The 21815-nt window shown below is 45.6% G+C and overlaps 1 protein-coding gene across 2 annotated transcripts in view; it reads left to right on the plus strand.

Moving 5' to 3' along the window:
- LOC123375196 (E3 ubiquitin-protein ligase TRIM39-like) overlaps positions 1 to 21815 on the plus strand; it is a 42612-nt gene that overhangs the window by 11114 nt on the left and 9683 nt on the right. The window contains exons 1-4 of one of the 2 annotated variants that reach the window (XM_045025935.1): positions 4457 to 4604; positions 6938 to 7406; positions 18253 to 18275; positions 18901 to 19013. In XM_045025935.1, coding sequence (XP_044881870.1) covers positions 6981 to 7406; positions 18253 to 18275; positions 18901 to 19013 — 562 coding nt within the window. In that variant the 5' untranslated portion in view covers positions 4457 to 4604; positions 6938 to 6980. Of the gene's footprint in view, positions 1 to 4456; positions 4605 to 6937; positions 7407 to 18252; positions 18276 to 18900; positions 19014 to 21815 lie in introns of those variants that run through there. The other variant, XM_045025934.1, reaches the window with a different exon arrangement.

Genomic DNA, 21815 nt, shown 5'->3' on the forward strand with positions numbered 1-21815 from the left:
TCAAAACAACCTTGATGAATTGGAGAATTGGTCTGAAATCAACAAGATGAAATTCAGTAAAGCAAGTGCAAAATACTTCACTTAGGAAGGAAAAATGAAATGCACAACTACAAAATGTGGAATAACTGGCTAGGTGGTAGTGCTGCTGAAAAGTATTTGTGGGTTATAGTGGATCACAAATTGAATGTGAGTCAACAATGTGATACAGTTGCAAAAAAAGCTAATATCATTCTGGGGTGTATTAACAGGAGTATCACTTTGCCCAGCGCGGGTGAGGTCTCAGTTGGAGTACTGTGTCCAGTTCTGGCCACCACATTTTAAGAAAGATGTAGACAATTGTGGGGGGGGAGGGAGGCACAGGAGAGCAACAAAAATGATCAAAGGTTTAGAAAACGTGACCTATGAGGAAAGGTTATAAAAACTGGGCATGTTTAGTCTTAAAAAAACAAAACTGAGGGGGAAACTGATAGTCTTCAGCTATGTTAAGGGCTGTTATAAAGAGGACTGTGATCAGTTGTTCTCCACGTCCACTGAAGGTAGGCAAGAAGTAATGGGCTTAATCTGCAGCAAAGGAGATTTACTTCCTAACTCTCAGAGTAGTTAAACTCTGGAATAGGCTTCCAAGGGATGCTGTGGAATCCCCATCACTGGACGTTTTTAAAAACAGGTTGGCGAAATCGGGTGGTCTACTTTTACTTGGTCCTGCCTTAGCGCAGGGGGATGTACTTGATGACTTCTCCAAGTCCTTTCCAGTCCTACATTTCTATGATTCTATGGTAACATTTTGGGTTTTTCCCCACCGTTTCCTTCCTCTCTTACTCTACCCCTTTGCTTCTCCCCCCACACCTATACTGGTATAAATACATTTACACCAGTATAACTGTGTCCACTCTAGAGGTTGTACTGCTATGACTATATCAGTTAAAAAAAATCACACCTCCAACTGACAGTTATACTGGTATAGAAAGTGTGTGTCAACCAGAATGTATCCTGTGTCCATCACTGAACTATCTGAGCACCTCCCAGTCCTGCATTCAGCGGCATGACTGCCGTGTGTATGTGTGGTATGTTTCTACTTTATCTCCTCCCTTTTCCAGAGAGAAAATTCTTTTTTTTTTTTAAAGTTAATTGCTTCTCTGCTCTATATGGTTAACAGAGGCAAGACAAAGCAGTGCAGCTGGCACATGGAGAAGTTTTTTTGATTTTTTTATTATTACTTTTCTGGTTCTTAGAATAGCAGGAATTCATCCCACAGTCTTTGATGTACTGCCAAGAAAGCTCTGTCTCCTGCACTGATAAATTTTGTGCTTGCAGTAGGAAGTTTCATTAAGCCATCAGCTATTGAAACAAACAACCAATAAGCAACTACTAAGCAATTTGAGAAAACTCACAAATCCAGAGTTAAAGTTACACAAAACTCACTAAATTATTATAGGTGAGGGTTGAACTTGCAACACAAAGACACATTTGAATGCAAAGAACCGCACAATTAAAATGACCCCATACTGTTATCTCTATCCTTGTAGCTTCAACTAGTCTTTCCTCTTCCCCTCTTTATTGCTGGGAAGGATTCCAAAAACTAAAATAAAACTCTTTTGTGACTCTGCTTGAACCAGAAGCTGGTTGAGAGGCTGATGATTTGGCAGAAATCACAGATGTATTGCATTATAAAAATGGTGAGTTGTTTTCTTCATGCCAAAACCATCATGCGATTACTTGATATTTCCTTCCCTTCCCTTCCCTTTAGCAGTCAGAACCACTCACAGCACAGAGAGGGGGAAGAACTCAATCAGTCATTTGAAACTACTAGAATTACACCAGACACTCAGATGAATGGATTTATATTTTACAATAAAATATTTTTATTAAAAATGGCCTCTCTTGGACTCACTGTAACTCAAAGAGGGAGCTGGGAGCTTCCCAGAGACCCTGAGGTTTGCAGACACATAAGGTAAGAGAAGAATTTTTGTTTTGGCCTTTGATTAGGGTGACCAGATGTCCCGATTTTATAGGGACAGTCCTGATATTTGGGGCTTTTTCTTATATAGATATCTATTACCCCCACCCCAGTCCCGATTTTTAACCCTTGCTATCTGGTCACCCTACCTTTGATCTGTATTTAAAGTGTGAGTCTTTCCTCTGTGCATGTGTGGGTGCGTCCGGAGCATGTGTCAGTGTTTTACATTTAGGAGGTGACATGTCATAGTGGTCTGAGCACAGGACTAAGGAGCAAGGATCTCTTGCCAATACTTGTTCCTGCTCTGGATGATTACCAGCCATCACTGGGAGGGTATATTTACCAAGTGCTTCACAAAGTGAAGGCCTCGATCTGGGGCAGTGGTGAGGCGACACAGCTCAGCAGCAGTGACTGCACTCAACCACCATGGAAGGGGTGTCCAGTAACACCAGGTAGTACAGTGGGACTCCAGCTGTTATTCTAGATCCCAAACTGAATGAATGGCTGCCAGATGTAGCCCAGGCCACAGGATAGAGGTGCATTTACTGACCTCAGACTCCTCATTTTGACAGTGTAGAGCCCAGTGACTTGAGATTTGTGATCACTGGACCTCTTTGTGCCATCCTTGCAAAACGGTTTCTGTGGAGAATGTGGAGAAAGCCTGTATTTATGAAAAAATGTGTGACTCAGTTTCCTCACTTTTGTATTGCTACTCACTAGGTATGAAGGGGTTAATCTCTTTCCAGAGCTAGGGGGAAATGATGAGTATCTGGGTGGGTATCGCATGGATCTGGCTGGGATTGGTAGGAAGGGACTGTCAAAAACTGTCAACATGTGAACAGAGCTGTCCTGGGGACACAATGGAGACCAAAAACCAGACCATTCACTGTTAATGACTGCTGGCAAGGGAGGAGAGGGGGGCTCTACATGTGAAAAAACCATAACTGGAACTGGAAACAAAAGGCCTGAGGTGTGAGCTGACTGCTTAAAAACCTGTTTCCCAGCAGATGGGAAGTCAGTCAAGGATGACTCTGCAAGGCAGGGAGGTTGCTGCAAGCCGGCAGTTGGCCTTCCAGGCCAGAGCTTACAGTGAGGCCTGCTTAATGGAACAAGGGGAAGCTGGCAAGTTGTGTGACAGAAGTATGTTCAGGCTTTGCTTTCCATTCTAACCCAATGTCCATAAACACCGTATTCCACCTCACTGATAAATAATGGCTTGTTTTGAAAAGGGCGTGCTGCGTCTCTGCAAACATCTGCAGGTTCCATCGCTCCCAAGAGGGTGTATTTCCATCAGGGCTCTTTTGGACACACTGAAGGAGCTGTGGTGAGAAACAGAGGTGTTGAAGCCAGGATCCAGTCTCAGAGTAGCAGAGCTGTGGGGCTCTTCCTTGTCAAAAGTGGCGGTCCAGGGCCTTACAATGCTCCCTGAAAGACTGTACAAAGGTCAGAGGCATAGCACATCCCCATAATCCATAACAGCTTATTAATAGAGAGGGTTGCAAAATGCCAATTATTATTCAGGAAATAAATATAGACACTTTTCAAAAACTTCCTGCAATTTTTTTGGTTTGTTTTTTCATTGAAAAAAACTGTTTGATTTTTTGAAACATTTTACTTACATCTTTTTGTTGTTTGGTCAAAACCTAGTAAATTTCAATCAAGATGAAATTTTTTGCTTCCAGGAAAAGCCTTTTTTTGAGGGGTGGCGGTTCAAAAAATGTGAAGTCAAAGAATTGACTAGCTCTGTTATTAATACTCCCATATCTCTCCAGGCAATTGTAAGGATTCATTAGTTAATTCTTTACAGCAACAATTATTTAAAAATATTATTACCATTATTAGAGATGATGGTCATGGCTCCATCATTAAGGATATGTTCTCAAATGTGCTGAAATAGGTTACAAATTCTTGTGTACGTGTCCTTTCAATATGAAACTTCACACACATGTTTTTATGTCCTTTACATTGTCTGTGTAGTTCTTGTTTGGTTCCCTTTCATACATTATTAATAGGAAGTGTCTGAAATTGAGGTCTTGCTGAAATTCATTCATGGTAGCTTCACTTTTTTGTGCACTTTTATTTTTAAAACAATGTGTATCTATAAAAACAAAATGAAACAAAACAGAGATGAATCTTGACTAGACCTGGTTCACTGCAGATTTTTTTTAAAGAATCTTTTAAGATAAAGGGTAACATTTTGTGCTGTTATTCAGCAAAATGCCCTTGGTGTTCTGTGATACAGGACTCCTTGCAGCCAGACTCACAATCTAGGGGAATGTAGTGGGGTAGTCACCCCGCTCTGGCCCTGAAAGGGTTAAAAGCCAGCCCTTGGAGAGGGCTGGGGCTGAGAGCCAATAAGAAGAGGCTGGGAAGCAGCCAATCAGGGCCAGGCTGGGCCCTATTAAAGAGCTGCTGGGCCAGATGGCAAACAGTCTCTCTCCAGCCTTGGAGTGAGAAGGACCTGGCTGCCTGGGAGCTCAGGGTACCGGAAGCACAGCAGTGCTGGGGAAGGGCAAGAGGAGCTGGGGAGCTCCAGCCTGGCAACTCCCCAGGCTGAAGCCTTGTTTAAGGCCCAAGCAGGTACTGGGGCTGCCAAGGAGCAGCCCGGGGATAGGCAGAGGCAGTTAATCCAACCCCCTTGCCAATGGTGAGTGGCCATTACAGACTGTAGTATGCCCCAGAGAAAGGGGGCTAGCTGACAACTGTCAGTAGCCACTGAGGCAAGGTGGGCATAGAGAGTGGGGGTTCCCCTGGGAGGGGAGACCCAGAGCATGGGGACTGCTGTGGGCAGAACCCCAAGGTAAAGGGCACCAGGGCTTGGGAGGGACATGGGGCCGGAGGCAGCCAAGACACCAGCCAGCAGGACGTGCTCTCAGTGCTGGAAAAGAGCTAATTCCGGGACTGACCAGCAGGATGTGCCATGCTGGTGGGTGCTTGACTTGCTACAGGGCATCTTGGAGTTAACACCCTGTGGAGATGCATGGGGCAGTTCATACCTTCCAGGCCTATGGTCTCAGGCTTTCTGCAGGCTCAGGCAGACATCATTGTATTTGTTATGATTGGTTCTTTGTTCTCCATACCATGATTAATGTCCCCTGTGGGACACTAAGAGCCTCTCAGTGTCAAATGGCAAAGGGCTCACAGCTCTGTAAATACAACTGTTATCAGGCCTGACAAACCAACTACACCTAACCCACTGTTGCGGATACAGACTAACACAGCTGCTACTCTGAAACCTATACTTATCCACAAAGTATCTTGTGAGGTACCATATGAAAAATGGTTATCCACTGGTCAATTATATTAGTACTTGACATATGTACGGTTAGCTTGTAAAGAGTTATGTATATGTGCTGGAAATATGTTCCTAAAATATATTCAGACCGAGCAATTTGAATAGAGCGGATAAACAGGTTTGTCTCAGACAAAGGCATGTGAATTTACCACTCTGCCTGAGTCAAGTTTGTAAGGCAGATACACTGAAAATACATTTGTATCTAAGGTAAACAAAGTGATCAAACCCACAGAAAAAGCTAATTAACAAGAGGACAAAAAGGTACATGACTTCTGCTCCCTGAGGAATAAGTAGCAGGAGAGAAGAACTTTGTCTGTGGTTACTTTAAAAAAATGCATTTCAAAGGCTTTCTGAACTCTAAGCAAAAGGGAAAAGATATTGTGGATCCATCTCTGAAGGGACAAAGAGGCCAGTGCCCTTGCTATCCGTGAAAAGTGGGTCCCCCAGCCATGAGGGCTGAGGACTCTGAGAACTGACTGTGAATGAGAAATTGTGTGAGACCAGGATTGTGATCTGTTCAGTTCAAGATACTGGAAAGTGGGTTTTCTTTGTAGCCATTTCCTGGTTCTATTATCCTTGTTCACTATGGCTTAAATCTCAGTTCCTTATGGTAAAATAAAAAAACTAATTTATTAATAAACTCACCTCAGTGCCATGTATTGAGGTAAAGTGTGGATCCTCAGCTAACCTAACTGGCTGGGTGTGCCCTGGCTCTTTGGAAGTGGTGGTCTTGGTAATTTCTGTGAATATCCAGTGATAGGGGCTGAATACTGCAGAGGAACACTTTTCCAGGGGGTTCAGAAACTGTGGTTCAGGGAATGTTACCTGTGAGGCAGGGGTAAGACTGACAGAGTCTCAAGGAGTTTGCTAGTGAGGTGAACAGACTGGTGTGTCAGGGAGCTGACACAGCTTAAGCTCCAGCAAAGCTCCCTCTTGCTGAGGCAGAGGGGTAAAACAGTGACTTCTGTTCTGGGAGTGTCACTCTTATTCTGATAATGCCTCTTCATCTAGCTTTGGAAAGGCCCCCACCTTCCTAGCTCCAAGTCAAGCATTTCAAAGGCCACTGTGATCTCCACAGCCTTAGACAATCCTCATAGGTCTAGGTGATTGAATTCTAATATACCTGTCTGCTGTTCTTTGATATAAGGCAGAATGGATTCTTCTCTCTATAAATCCCTCACCTCGCTATGGACTATGAATCATTGACAGGCCCAGACACTCTGGCCCAATGGGTGTGGTCAAGCCAGGGTAAAGCAGAACCGCCGCCTGCTTGTAACAGAATGATTGATTATTTGCAAGCAGTGTGGCTTTTAAGAAGTGAATAAATCCCTGATCCTCCACATGGTCTGGCCACAGTCTTAAAGAGCAGAAGCAAAAGAACAGAAATCACTCAGTCAAGTGTGAACTGAAGAAGGGCATCTAGAGGGAAAGTGCTGTTAGCTAGAGTAGGAGAGCAAGTCCAATATCAGAGCTAGCTCACTGAGGCGCTGAGTTGGAAGTACCTGGGAGTACAAATAGCTTACAATACGTCTACACCGTCCAAAGCCTGGCTGGAGTCCACATCTCCTCTGCCATCCTTTCTCCATCCTCACGTTGCATTTCCACACCTTCCCCCAGCCATTTAGTCTTCATTTTCCCCTTTTAGTTCTCACTGATTTTTTTCTCATTCTGTCTTCCCCATACAGACTAAAATAAGCAATCAGCAAAACACTGGTCAGTCCAGCAGCCATGGCCTCAAGAACTTCAACAGGGAGGGTGCAAGATGAAGCCATATGTCCTATCTGCCTGGAGTACCTGACGGAGCCTGTGACTCTAGACTGTGGGCACAACTTCTGCCTCGCCTGCATCACTAAGCACAGTGAGACATGTACAGAGGGGGACTATGACCCTTTGTGCTGCCCCAGCTGCAGAGCTCAGATCCGGAGACAGAATTTCCAGCTGAACTGGCAGCTGGCAAATAGAGTAGAGCAAGTTAAACACTTGCATGTTGAAGCAGAGAGAGAACAGAAAGTGAATCTGTGCGCAAGACACAAGGAAGAGCTGAAGTTGTTCTGTGAGGATGACAGAGAAGCCATTTGTGTGATCTGCAGAGAGTCCAAGGAACACAGAGCTCACACTGTGGTTCCCATAGAGGATTCTGCCCAGGAGGACAAGGTAGGAAACAAACAAGCTTGGCTGATTTAACCTTTTAATGATACACTCTTCCCCCCAGGGAGCTGGAATTTCTCTGAGTATTTCTCAGAAACACCAGATTCTCCCAGTTTCACAGATTTCTTCTCCTGGAAGCTGGCTTCAACCATAGTCCTGAATTACGGACTGACCTCTTTTCAGCACTGCCACCCTAGACTGTCAGCACCCTACAGTTAACTACGCTCAGCAATCCCTGGGGGAGAATGGGTAGCACTTGTCCCCTAAAGATCATGATTGGTACATGGTGCTACCAGGCCATGAATGCAAGGAATGTGCCTGCTTCAGGCAGACAGGGCATTCAGATGAAAAAGAACAACAGTATCCAACATTCTCCTGCCTTGGGTGTGTACATGGGTGGTGTGTAATACCACAGCCCCGGGGTTGGAGGAGCTCTTGCTCCACGCCGCACACCCAGAGCTGTGGTGGGGTCACAGAGTTTTTCCAGTCTCGGAGGTGGAAAGGAGTGAGCTGGGGGGGGAGTTTGGGGGGAAAAGGTGGAGTGGGGGCGGAATGGGGGCGGGGCTGTGGGGGAAGCAGCGGAACAGGAGTGGGGCCATGGGTGGAATGAGGATGAGGCCGCGGGGAAGGGATGGAATGGACTGGGGACATGGGCAGGGCCACAGGTGGAAGAGGCGGAATGAGGGAGGGGCTCTGGGCTCAGAGCTCCAGCCAGGGCTGAGAGAGCTCTGCCACAGTCCCAGGCAGGACTGACCAGGGGCTGAGCTCTCAGCCCCTCTCCGTAGCCCCAGCCGAGCTCTCAGCCCCCTGCCGGGGCCATGGAAGGGAGGGGCCAAGCTCTCAGTCCCCCTGCCTGCCCTGGCTAGGGACACGGGGGCTGAGAGCGAAGAGGCGGGGCCTCCACTGGAAGAGGTGGGACAGGGGGCTAGTCTCCCCAAGGGGAAGCTTCACCTGGCGCCCATCGGCATGTAGATTAATATCAGAGACCTGTGGGAAATGGCACAAGTAGAAAACACAGCAGGAAAGACGATCCATAAAAACACTGCTAACAGATAACTTGGGCATAAAGTTGCAAACATATGGTCCTCTCCTGTCTGTTAGGGGGTCATTGGTGCTAACGGCTTGCTGACTGGGGATCTTTGAAGTATAACTAGGCTTGGCAGAATTCAATTTTTATTATTTTGTAATTTCGGTGTTTATTTTAAAGTATTTTTCTGTTATCGATTTAAATTTTCACAGTTGTGCAAAATTATGTTTTAAGAATTTTAAATTCTTTTATTAATTTCAATTTTCAAAGTTTTGGGAATGATAGAGGGATCAAACAATGAAAGGTTAGACAAGAATTATTTAATGACAGTCAACATATAGATTAAAAAATGTAAAGCATTATAACCATTCAAATAAAAATTTTCAACATCATAGAATCATAGAATCTCAGGGTTGGAAGGGACCTCAGGAGGTCATCTAGTCCAACCCCCTGCTCAAAGTAGGACCAAACCCAACTAAATCATCCCAGCCAGGGCTTTGTCAAGCCTGACCTTAAAAACCTCTAAGGAAGGAGATTCCACTACCTCCCTAGGTAACCCATTCCAGTTCTTCACCACCCTACTAGTGAAAAAGTTTTTCCTAATGTCCAACCTAAACCTCCCCCTCTGCAACTTGAGACCATTACTCCTTGTTCTGTCATCTTCTACCACTGAGAACAGTCTAGATCCATCCTCTTTGGAACCCCCTTTCAGGTAGTTGAAAGCAGCTATCAAATCCCCCCTCATTCTTCTCTTCTTCAGACTAAACAATCCCAGTTCCCTCAGCCTCTCCTCATAAGTCATGTGCTCCAGCCCCCTAATCATTTTTGTTGCCCTCCGCTGGACTCTCTCCAATTTATCCACATCCTTCTTGTAGTGTGGGGCCCAAAACTGGACACAGTACTCCAAATGAGGCCTCACCAGTGCTGAGTAGAGGGGAATGATCACATCCCTCGATCTGCTGGAAATGCCCCTACTTATACAACCCAAAATGCCATTAGCCTTCTTGGCAACAAGGGCACACTGTTGACTCATATTCAGCTTTTCGTCCACCGTAACCCCTAGGTCCTTTTCTGCAGAACTGCTGCCCAGCCATTCGGTCCCTAGTCTGTAACAGTGCATGGGATTCTTCCGTCCTAAGTGCAGGACTCTGCACTTGTCCTTGTTGAACGTCATCATATTTTTTTGGCCCAATCCTCTAATGTGTCTAGGTCCCTCTGTATCCTATCCCTACCCTCCAGCGTATCAACCACTCCTCCCAGTTTAGTGTCATCTGCAAACTTGCTAAGGGTGCAGTCCACACCATCCTCCAGATCGTTAATGAAGATATTGAATAAAACCGGCCCCAGCACCGACCCTTGGGGCACTCCACTTGATACCGGCTGCCAACTAGACATGGAACCATTGATCACTACCCGTTGAGCCCGACCATCTAGCCAGTTTTCTATCCACCTTACCGTCCATTCATCCAGCCCATACTTCTTTAACTTGCTGGCAAGAATACTGTGGGAGACTGTATCAAAAGCTTTGCTAAAGTCCAGAAATAGCACATCCACTGCTTTCCCCTCATCCACAGAGCCGGTTATCTCATCATAGAAGGCAATTAGGTTAGTCAGGCATGACTTGCCCTTGGTGAATCCATGCTGACTGTTCCTGATCACTTTCCCCTCCTTTAAGTGGTTCAGGATTGATTCCTTGAGGACCTGTTCCATGATTTTTCCATCACATGTCAAAATATACAAAGTAATATTCTAAAATAAAATACATTCTCAAGCAGCATTTTTCTTACTTTGCCTATATCTAAATGTCAATTATCATTGATGGAAATATTTTTGTAGTTTGTGTGTGTACAGCGAAATCAGTATTTACCAATACAAATCTAATCCTTCGAAACCTCTGTCTCAGCATTCAGGACAAAACTCCCTGTACTAAGAGTTAATGTGCCACACAATAACCACACTCAGAAGGTTGTTAGTGAGAATGAATGGTTAACTCAGAGGCCTTGTCTATGATTACAAGTTCATTCAGATTAAGGTAGGTATGTAGGATGTGGATTTAAAGTGCAAGATCAGAATAACTCCATGTACAGACATACTTCTTCTAGGGTATGTCTACACTATGGGAAACAGATTGTATAAAGTCAAGTGCACGCGGCCACACTAAGCACGTTAATTTGGTGGTATGTGTCTGTAGCAGGGTGGACCCTGCTCCTGCCCGGAGGCGCTTGAAATGCTGCCTGCCAGGGCTTGAGAGCGGTGGCTCTGGAAGCTGGGCTGATTAAGGAAGTGGCTGCAGCTGCGGCCACGCCCCAAACTGAAGCCCTGGGGCTTATAAGAAGGCAGGGAAGCCAGAGCACAGACAGTCTCTCTCTGCCTTCAGAGAGGGATGGGCCTGGCTGCTTATGAGCAGAGGTAAAGTACCTGGGTGAAGCAGGGCTGGGAACAGGCTGAGGAGCTAGGGAAGCTCCAGCCTGGAAAGCCCCAGGCTGCGGCCTAGTAAAGGGCAAGAGGTACTGGGGGTTGCAAGGGACAACCCAGGAGTAGGTAAAGCAGCAGGTCCAAACCCCTATTGCCTGTGATGAGTGGGCCGATGCTGCAGTCTGCCCCAGGGTGTGGGGCTAGACCATGACTGTCAGTGGCCACTACTGAGGCAAAGTGGGGATAGCAGGGTGGGGGTTCCCCTGGGAGGGGGAGACCCAATTATAGTTAAAGGGGCACCGGGTCCTGGGAGGGACACGGGGCCGATAGGAAAAAGGGGGATCACCGGCCTGCAGAGGGCGCTCCGGGCTGAAAAAGAGCTAATTCCCCAGAAAAACCAGCAGGAGGCGCCGCGGCGGTGAGTAGCCCGTTTACAGTGTCCATGGGGGGAAGGGAGAGCTCAGTGGTTTGAGCATTGGCCTGCTAAACCCAGGGTTGTGAGTTCAATCCTTGATGGGGCCACTTAGGGATCTGGGGCAAAAATTGGTCCTGCTAGTGAAGGCAGGGGGCTGGACTCAATGACCTTTCAAGGTCCCTTCCAGTTCTAGGAGATTGGTATATCTACAATTATTATTATGTACTGAGGCTAGCATCAACTTCCGGAGCATTGCACTGTGGGTAGCTATCCCATAGTTCCCGCAGTCTCCCCCGCCCATTGGAATTCTGGGTTGAGATCCCAGTGCCTGATGGGGCAAAAAACATTGTCGCTGATGGTTATAGGTACATCCTCCCTCTCCCTCCGTGAAAGCAATGACAGACAACCGTTTCACACCTTTTTTCCTGGGTGAACTGTGCAGACGCCATACCACGGTAAGCATGGAGCCCGCTCAGCTCAAGACAGCAGTCATGAGCATTGTAAACACCTCGTGCATTATCGTGCAGTCTATGCTGAACCAGGACCTGAAAAACCAGGCGAGGAGGAGGCGGCGACGGCAGTGCGGTGACGAGAGTGATGAGGACATGGACACAGACACAGAATTCTCTCAAACCGCAGGCCCCGGTGCTTTGGAGATCATGCTGTTAATGGGGCAGGTTATAGCCGTGGAACGCCGATTCTGGAAACAAGCACAGACTGGTAGGATCACATAGTGTTGCAGGTCTGGGATGATTCCCAGTGGCTGCAAAACTTTCGCATGCATAAGGGCACTTTCATGGAACTTTGTGATTTGCTTTCCCCTGCTCTGAAGTGCCAGAATACCAAAATGAGAGCAGCCCTCACAGTTGAGAAGCGAGTGGCGATAGCCCTGTGGAAGCTTGCAATGCCAGACAGCTACTGGTCAGTTGGGAATCAATTTGGAGTGGGCAAACCGCAAGGGGTACTTTTCAATGGTGCTGCAAGCACTGGTGGATCACAAGGAACGTTTCACCAACATCAACGTGGGATGGCCAAAAAGGGTTCATGACGCTCACGTCTTCAGGAACACTAATTTGTTTAAACGGCTGCAGCAAGGGATTTACTTCCCAGACCAGAAAATAACAGTTGGGGATGTTGAAATGCCTGTAGTTATCCTGGGGGACCCAGCCTACCCCTTGATGCCATGGCTCATGAAGCCATACACAGGCAGCCTTGACAGTAGTCAGGAGCTGCTCAACTACAGCCTGAGCAAGTGCAGAATGGTGGTAGAATGTGCATTTGGACATTTAAAGGGACGCTGGCACACGTTACTGACTCGCTCAGACATCAGCCAAACCAATATACCCATGGTTATTGCTGCTTGCTGTGTGCTCCACAATCTCTGTGAGAGTAAGGGGGAGACGTTTATGGTGGGGTGGGAGGCTGAGACAAATCGCCTGGCCGCTGATTACACGCAGCAAGACACCAGGGTGATTAGAAGAGCATACCAGGAAGTGCTGCACATTAGAGAAGCTTTGAAAACCAGTTTCATGACTGGCCAGGCTACGGTGTGAAAGTTCTGTTTGTTTCTCTTTGATGAAAACCCACCCCCTTGATTGTCTCATTCTCTGTAAGCAACCCATCCTCCCCCTTCGATCACAGCTTGTTTTCAAAGGAAATAAAGTCACTATCATTTAAAAATCATGTATTCTTTATTAATTGATTATAAAAAGAGGGAGAGAACTGACAAGGTAGCCTGGGTGGGGTTTGGGAGGAGGATAGGAGGGAAGGAAAAGGCCACTAAAAAAGTTCAAAATAATAGCCTTTTGCTTGGGCTGTCCACTGAGGTGGAGTGGGAGAGTGCACGGAGCCTCACTCCCCATGTTCTTACATGTCTGAGTGAGGAGGCTATGGAACTTGGGGAGGGGGGAGGGTGGTTATACAGGGGCTGCAGTGGCACTCTGTGATCCTGCTGCCGTTCCTGAAGCTCCACCAGACGCTGGAGCATGTTTGTTTGCTCACGCAGCAGCCCCAGCATTGCATCCTGCCTCCTCTGATCTTCTTGTCACCACCTCTCATCTCGAGTGTCTCTCCTCTCCTCACGTTGGTCCCGTCTGTCCTCACGTTGGTCCCTCCTGTCCTTACGTTCACTGGCATCTTTCGAGTACTGTGATACCATGTCCTTCCACTCATTCAGATGAGCTCTTTCATTACAGGTCAATTCCATGATTTCAGAGAACATTTTGTTTCGCGTCCGTTTTTTTCACCACCTTATCTGAGATAGTCTTCGGGATGGAGGAGGGAGGCTTGAAAAATTTGCAGCTGTGGGAGGGAGGGAAAAAAGGGAGAGAACTATTTAAAAAGATACATTTTACAGAACAATGCTTATACTCTTTCACAGTGAACAAGACTATTCACATTACATAGCACATGTGATTTCGGTACAAGGTCGCATTTTGCATCTTAATATTGAGTGTCTGCATCCTGGCATGACAAAGCCTGGCAGCGTATGGTCCCAGTGTTTGCTGGCATTCAAGCAACATCCGTTCTTTATCTCGCTGTGTTATCCTCAGGAGAGTGATATCATTCATGGTAACCTGGGATATCTCCCGGAGGCCAATACCATCGAATTGCGGCCACACTAACCCTAATTCGAAATGGCAATGTCGATTTCAGCGCTACTCCCTTTGTCGGGGAGGAGTACAGAAATTGATTTTAAGAGCCCTTTATATCCAAGTAAAGGGCTTCGTTGTGTGGACGGGTGCAGGGTTAATTCGATTTAACTCTGCTAAATTCGACATAAACTCGTAGTGTAGACCAGGCCCTAGAATAAGAGTGGAATAAGTTAAAACAGAAAAAGGCACTCTGATTCCAGAATATGAATATCCACACAGGGTGCTATTTGAATATCTATTGCACTTTAAATTCACAACCTACATAACTCCTGATTAACTTCCCCATATACACAAGCCCATGCAGTAAACACTTTTGAGGCTTCTTTATGTTGTAAAAGATTCCCAGAGTGAGTGTAAAGAAAAGGCCATGTGGCCCCAGAGAAGGAGTTTTGGGCTATGTCTATACTACAGAGATTATGCTGGCATAGCAATATCAGCATACCTATGCCAGTAAAGTTCCCTGATGTAGGTGCAGCGTACACCAACAGAAGGAGTTTTTCTGACAGGGTAGGAATGCAACTTCCCCAATACATTAGCTACATTGAGAAAAGCACTCTATCAGCATAGCTGTATCTACACTGGGGGCTTAGCTGTGTTCATTAGGGGTGTGTTTTTTTCCTTTCATTCTCCAGCTGACAGTCTATGCGCACACAACTTTTAAGTGAGACCAAACCTGAGACTCAGGCTTTCCTTATGTGGTTGGGATAAAATTACTGTGAGTTAAGCAATGGTTTACACTTAAAACTTATAACGGCATAGCTATGTCAGTCAGGGATGCGAAAAAACCCACAGCAGGGGTAACTTAACTATTTCACTCCAGGTGGTGTCAGGAATAAAACAATGGGAACACAGCAGTTCTGTGTGATGAATCACAGAACAAGGAGTAATGGTCTCAAGTTGCAGAGGGGGAGGTTTAGGTTGGACATTAGGAAAAACTTTTTCACTAGTAGGGTGGTGAAGAACTGGAATGGGTTACCTAGGGAGGTGGTGGAATCTCCTTCCTTAGAGGTTTTTAAGGTCAGGCTTGACAAAGCCCTGGCTGGGATGATTTAGTTGGGTTTGGTCCTGCTTTGAGCAGGGGGTTGGACTAGATGACCTCCTGAGGTCCCTTCCAACCCTGAGATTCTATGATTCTATGAAAGCAGGACCAACACCAACTAAATCATCCCAGACAGGGCTTTGTCAAGCTGGGCTTTAAAAACCTCTAAGGATGGAGATTCCACCACCTCCCTAGGTAACTCATTCCAGTGCTTCACCACCCTCCTAGTGAAATAGTGTTTCCTAATATCCACTCTAGACCTCCCACACTGCAACATGAGACCATTGCTCCTTGTTCTGTCATCTGCCACCACTGAGAACAGCCGAGCTCCATCCTCTTTGGAACCCCCGTTCAGGTAGTTGAAGGCTTCTATCAAATCCCCCCACATTCTTCTCTTCTGAAGACAAAATAACCCCAATACCCTCAGCCTCTCCTCATAAGTCATGTGCCCCAGCCCCCTAATCATTTTTGTTGCCCTCTGCTGGACTCTCTCCAGTTTGTCCACATCCCTTCTGTAGTGGGAGGACTAAAACGGGACACAATACTCCAGGTGCCGAATAGAGGGGAATAATCACTTCCCTCGATCTGCTGGCAATGCTCCTACTAATACAGCCCAATATTCCATTGACCTTCTTGGCAACAAGGGCACACTGTTGACTCATATCCAGCGTCTCGCTCACTGTAATCCCCAGGTCCTCTTCTGCAGCACTGCTGCTTAGCTAGTCGGTCCCCAGCCTGTAGAGTCACATGGGATTCTTCCTTCCTAAGTGCAGGACTCTGCACTTGTCCTTGTTGAACCTCATCAGATTTCTTTTGGCCCAATCCTCCAATTTGTCTAGGTCACTCGGGACCCTATCCCTATCTCTCCCCCCATCTTAGTGTCATCTGCGAACTTGCTGAGGGTGTAATTCATCCCATCATCCAGATCATTAAAGATGTTGAACAAAGCCGGCCCCAGGTCCAACTTCTGGGGCACTCCGCTTGATACCAGCTGCCAACTAGACATGGAGCCGTTGATCACTACCCATTGCGCCTGACAATCTAGCCAGCTTTCTATCCACCTTATAGTCCATTTATCCAATCCATACTTCTTTAACTTGCTGGCAAGAATACTGTGGGAGACCGTATCAAAAGCTTTGCTAAAATCAAGCTATATCACATCTATTGCTTTCCCCGTATCCACAGTCCCAGTTATCTCCTCATAGAAGGCAATCAGGTTAGTCAGGCATAGCTTGCCCTTGGTGAATCCATGTTGACTGTTCCTGATCACCTTTCCCTCCTCCAAGTGCTTCAGAATGGATTCCTTGAGGACCTGATCCATGATTTTTCCAGGGACTGTAGTGAGGCTGACTGGTCTGTAGTTCCCCAGGTTCTCTTTCTTCCCTTTTTTAAATATGGGCACCGTATTTGCCTTTTTCCAATCGTCCGGGACCTCCCCAGATCGCTACGAATTTTCAAAGATAATGGCCAATGGCTCTGCAATCACATCAGCCAACTCCCTCAGCACCCTTGGATGCATTAGATCTAGACCCATGGACTTGTGGAATGAAAGATTAATGCAAGTAAGTGTGCTCTATCTAAAATTACAGTTTATTAGTTTTAAGCACAGACATAAGCAATAGGTTTAGAACATCCAAATACTTACCTAAAGTCTGGAATGGTATTGAGTCATTAACGGCAGATACGCAGTGGCCAGTTGCTCACCTGCCGGGGAGTAAAAGTGTCAGGAAAATCATCTCTCTTAGGATGGCTTCAGAGGGCTGTTCCAAAGTACACTCTATTATCTAGACTTTTTATAAGTAACTTCTACAAAACACATAGATCATAATGACCCCTAAGGGATCATCACTTTTCCTAACTTTCAATAAACTTCTAATATCAGAGGCACCCAGACTCAAGGTCTTCCATCCACTTATCTTCCTTCAGGCTCAATTATTTACTTTTCTCCTCTCCTTTGACCTTGCCTCTAAAAGCCTGTTTCAGATTAACCCTTAACTATGTGGTGTTCTATTTTATTAATTCATGGTGGCTGAATGCACATAATATGGTTCCAATTAGCTTGATCACATACTGGGTTACACCCGCTCCCTCCAATCCAGGGCAACAGCCCTAGCCAACATAACTATGTCAACAAGCCTCCCGTGTAGATACAGATATGCCAACAAAAGAGTGCTGCTGTCAGCGTAGCTCATGTTGTTCAGGGAGGTGGTATTCATATATTGGTGGGAAAACTGCTTCTGTCATTGTATGCTGAGTCTACAAGAGGGGGCTATTCCGGGATAGACTCTGTAGTATAGACATAGCTAAAGTTTGGCTGGCTCTCAGGTGAGACTTGAAAGAGAGAAAGGCAAGGGAACTGCTGATGGAGGCAGGGCAGAGTTGTCTTTCTTTCTAAAGGAAGGTGTCTGTGCGCATTCTGTGGGCTGGTCTACACCTGAAAAGTTACATTGGCATAGCTACATCTCTCAGGGGTGTGAAAAATCCACAACTGACTTAACCCCCAGTGTAGACAGTGCAAGATAGATGTAAGAATTCTTCCATCAACCTAGCTACCACCTCTCAGGAAGGTGAATTAACAACAGTGACAGGAGAAAGCCTTTCATCACTGTAGTAAATGTCTACTCTGAAGCACTATGTCAATGCAGCTGCAGAGCTGCAGCTGTGCCACTGTAGTATTTTAAGTGTAGATATAGCCTGTCACCACCTGTGCTTGAAGAAACAGGGCTTGTGTACATTTGGTAAATAAATAACATCCCAAAAATACCTGGCTCCACATCACCCATTTCTGCTCCAAATGTGAAACAGACCTGTGAGGCCCCCCCAAATCTGCTGTAGCCCGGAGTCAATGATACTCTTTTTCCATGGATAAAATCACCAAATAGAAAAGGCAATGAGCAGTTATGTTGAAGATCTGACCTTCTATCAGACTTCATTATTAATTCAACCAATGATCCTCAAACAAATATATGTGTTAAGGTGAAGTCATGGTTGATATTACAAATTTCTCAATTAAGAGTAAAAATCCTTCAATAACATTGTAAGTAAGAAACAAACAAAAACATTAAACAACCAGAATTACAGTGTTAAATGTAAAGAAGCTACTCAGTCTGGAAAGTCATAGCAAACACAAACGACTTTAACTCTGCACTTTTCATAATGTCTTGAGAGACTCGGAGCACTGTATCCATCCATAACAAAACTTCACCATAACAATAACCACAAAGATCTGATTTTTAAGAACTAAATTTTTGCTAACTACAGCATATACATTGAGCTTCCCTCTCTCTTTCTCTCTCCTCTAGGAGGACAGCAGCGTCTTGAGCAGGTAGGTGTCATCTCCTTAAATGTCAATAGGATGGGAAGGGTTATTAATATGAAATATTTTCCCAGTAAAGTCCATCCTTGGAGGACTGTCTTCCTTGGGAGTCCAGGGATGGAATATGGGCTTTTCACCTATAGGCCACTGGATCCTGCCCAAGTCAGCAGGGATCCAGAATGTTTACCATCTGATGAGTGTTCAGAGAATTGTGAAGTATACTAGCGAGCAGAGCTGGGGGGTCTTACTCCAGTTCCTGGTGGGCAGGTGTCCATGGAAAAAAAGAGCACCAGAAATATGATAACAAAGAGTGAGAGATTTTTAAGGATAAAATGGGGGAGATAGGCACCAAATTGTCTTTGCTGCCTTTGAAGAGGTCCTCTCATATTATCCGGAAAAACACAGAGCTCGAAAGTAAATTGGCTTTGGAGACTGAATTTCTTTCTTATCCCTAGAGCTGGATTCTCATGGGTAAGGTTGAAGCATCATGATGGGACACCTGGGGGAAGCTTACACTGCAGTTGCCTGAGCTATACTCGCTCTGAGGCTGGCATAAACAAAGTAATTCATTCCCTAGGCTCCTTAGGCCAGTAACTTTCCCTATCATGAATAACAATCTTATTATTTTCTCTAGGCATGTGGAGGCGAAGCTTCAGCACCAAGTGGAGATTTCTGCTGAACTGTCTGACAGCCTCAATACTTATAACCAAAGTGATGCTCTAATGGAGACTCAGAGGGAATTCAAAGGTACCGAGAAGGGGAGCTAGAAGGATTCAGTGGGACTACTCATTTCCTTAAAGTTAGGCACATGCACAAGTTAGCAAGATCTCCTCTTTAGAAATTATGCTGGAAATTTTGGACCTTAGCCTCTCTGTGCTGAATCTTGAAACCTTGGAATCTTGATGCCCACATCTTAAAATCAGTGATGATAATATCATGAAAGTAGCACAGTAGTACAGACTGTGCAGCTAATGGAGATTTCGTGCGCGTTAAGGGTTTGCATTTTGCGTGTCAGCCATTTCAATGTGTACTAACTCTGTGTAGAGAAGCCCTTAAAGAATGTTGGTTATAATGTCATGAGCTTAAAAAGAAAACAGAAGATCCATTTAAGAGGGCAAGTGAAAGCAACAAGTTAAAGAAAAGAACATATAACAAATGGGATGTGGGAAGGAACTGACATTTGATAAGGGAAGCTACAAATATTCATGAAAAATCTATGACAATAATGACAATACGAAGGATTTTAAAAAAATGAAGTAGAAACAAATGAGATAATAACAATGGTGTAAATCTATAACCAAATGGATATGGTAAAATACTTCATGACAAGTACTGGAACAGGTTACCTAGGGAGGTTGTGGAATTCCCATCACTGGAGGTTTTTAAGAACGTGTTAGACAAACACTTGTCAGGGATAGTCTAGGTATTGATTAATTTTTCCTCAGCACAATATGACTTCTTGAGGTCCCTTCCTGACTTACATTTCTATGATTCTATGATACAGACAAGGAAGATGTATTCAGTAAATACTTCTGTTCTTTATTTGGAAAGAAGCTGGATTATATATTCACAGTATTTAATGGTGATTCTAACAGGTTAGAATCTAATGATGGGGTCTAAATTAGCTGTTACCACACAAGAAAGAGATCTTGGAGGTATTGTGGATAGTTCCCTGAAAACATCCACTCAATGTGCAGCAGCAGTCAAAAAGGGGAACAGAATGTTGGGAATCATTAAGAAAGAAAAAGATAATAAGACAGAAAATATCATATTGCCTCTATATAAATCCATGGTACACCCACATCTTGAATACTGCATGCAGATGTGGTCGCCCCATCTCAAAAAAGTTATACTGGAATTGGAAAAGGTTCAGAAAAGGACAAGAAAAATTATTAGGGTGATGGAACGGCTTCCATATGAGGAGAGATTAATAAGACTGGGAATTTTCAGCTTGGAAAAGAGATGACTAAGGGGGAATATGACTGAGGTCTATAAAATCATGACTGGTGTGGAGAAAGTAAATAAGGAAGTGTTATTTACTCCTTCTCATAACACAAGAACTAGGAGTCACCAAATGAAATTAATAGGCAGAAGGTTTAAAGCAAACAAAAGGAAGTATTTCTTCACACAATGCACAGTCAGCCTCTGTGGAACTCTTTGCCAGAGGATGTTGTGAAGGCCAAAACTATAACAGGGTTCACAAAATAACTAGATAAATTCATGGAGGATAGGTCTATCAAAGGCTATTAGCCAGGATGGGCAGGGATTGTGTTCCTAACCTCTGTTTGCCAAAAGCTGGGAATGGACCACAGGGGATGGATCGCTTGCTGATTGACTGTTCTGTTCATTCCCTCTGAAGCACCTGGCATTGGCCATTGTCAGAAGACAGGAAACTGGGTTAGATGGAACTTTGGTATGACCCAGTAAGGCCGTTCTTTTTTTATGTTCTAGGTTCTCTTTCTTTTCTGGCTACTCACAGTCAGGGTAGTTAACGCTTGTCTGCCCCGCATTATCCTGGTGTCTGAGCCCCTCACAGTTCAGTGTATGTATCCTCACAGCACTCCTGTGAGATAGGGAAATGCTATTCTTCTTCGAGTGCTGTCCCTGTGGGTGCTCCACTCTAGGTGACGGTGCGTCCCGGTGCTGTCGATCGGAGATTTTCGGTAGCAGTGCCTGGTTGGGGCGCACGCACCCAGATGGTATTTGCCGTCTAGTTGGAATCTTCCTGAGTGCGTGCGCCCCACACCCTCCTCAGTTCCTTCTCAACCGTCCTCGGCTGAAGACGGGACTCGGAGCAGTGCTGCCTTCTCTTCCCTGGTATCTATAGGAAACAGTAACAAAGAACATAGAAATAAGTATTAATTACTTCCCAGTTGTTTCCCTTCCTTTAGTATAGTTACATAGTTAGTTACTTAGTTTAAAAAAATCACTTCAGACTTGTCTCTCACTGAGACACTCTCCCCTGCCATTTCTAATGTACAATGCCAGGGGCTTCAGGATTCAAGAGGTGTGTTTTCTGGCACGACTCCATACCAAGGTTGGATGGGCACTCACATTGTGTGAAGTACCTCACGGAAGCCTATATCCCCGCAAAGTGCCTCCACTGTATGAGACTCGAGTCGAGGGCTCGGCACAACAGAGACCTGCGGCTTAAAATGCTTCTCAAGGAGAAATCCCCGCAGCCGCTTTCGGAGATGTGGAAAGTTAAACTCACTCCCACATCCTCCCCAGCCAGATCGAAACCGGTGGGGAGCGTTGCTTCACCCTCCCTGGAGCGGAGGCAAGAAGCAGAGCAGTCTCATAGGAGAGACTCTAACAAGGGTAAGGGGTCTCCTGCGAGATCCCTACCCTCTGTGCTGACAGCGCCAAAGCTAGGCACCTCAGCCCCAGATCACGCCTCAACAACGGCTCCCACAGACCATAGAGGTGGAAATTCAACCTCCCGAACACAGAAGGATTCTGTGGCACCAAGCGTCTCAGCGCTAAAAACAGCCGCGAAGCCGGCTGCGTGCTCTGCCCTGGTGCAGACAAGGATGTCGGCACCGCAAG

The sequence above is a fragment of the Mauremys mutica genome, chromosome 7 (assembly GCF_020497125.1).
Source record: "Mauremys mutica isolate MM-2020 ecotype Southern chromosome 7, ASM2049712v1, whole genome shotgun sequence".
Taxonomy (NCBI): Eukaryota; Metazoa; Chordata; order Testudines; family Geoemydidae; genus Mauremys; species Mauremys mutica.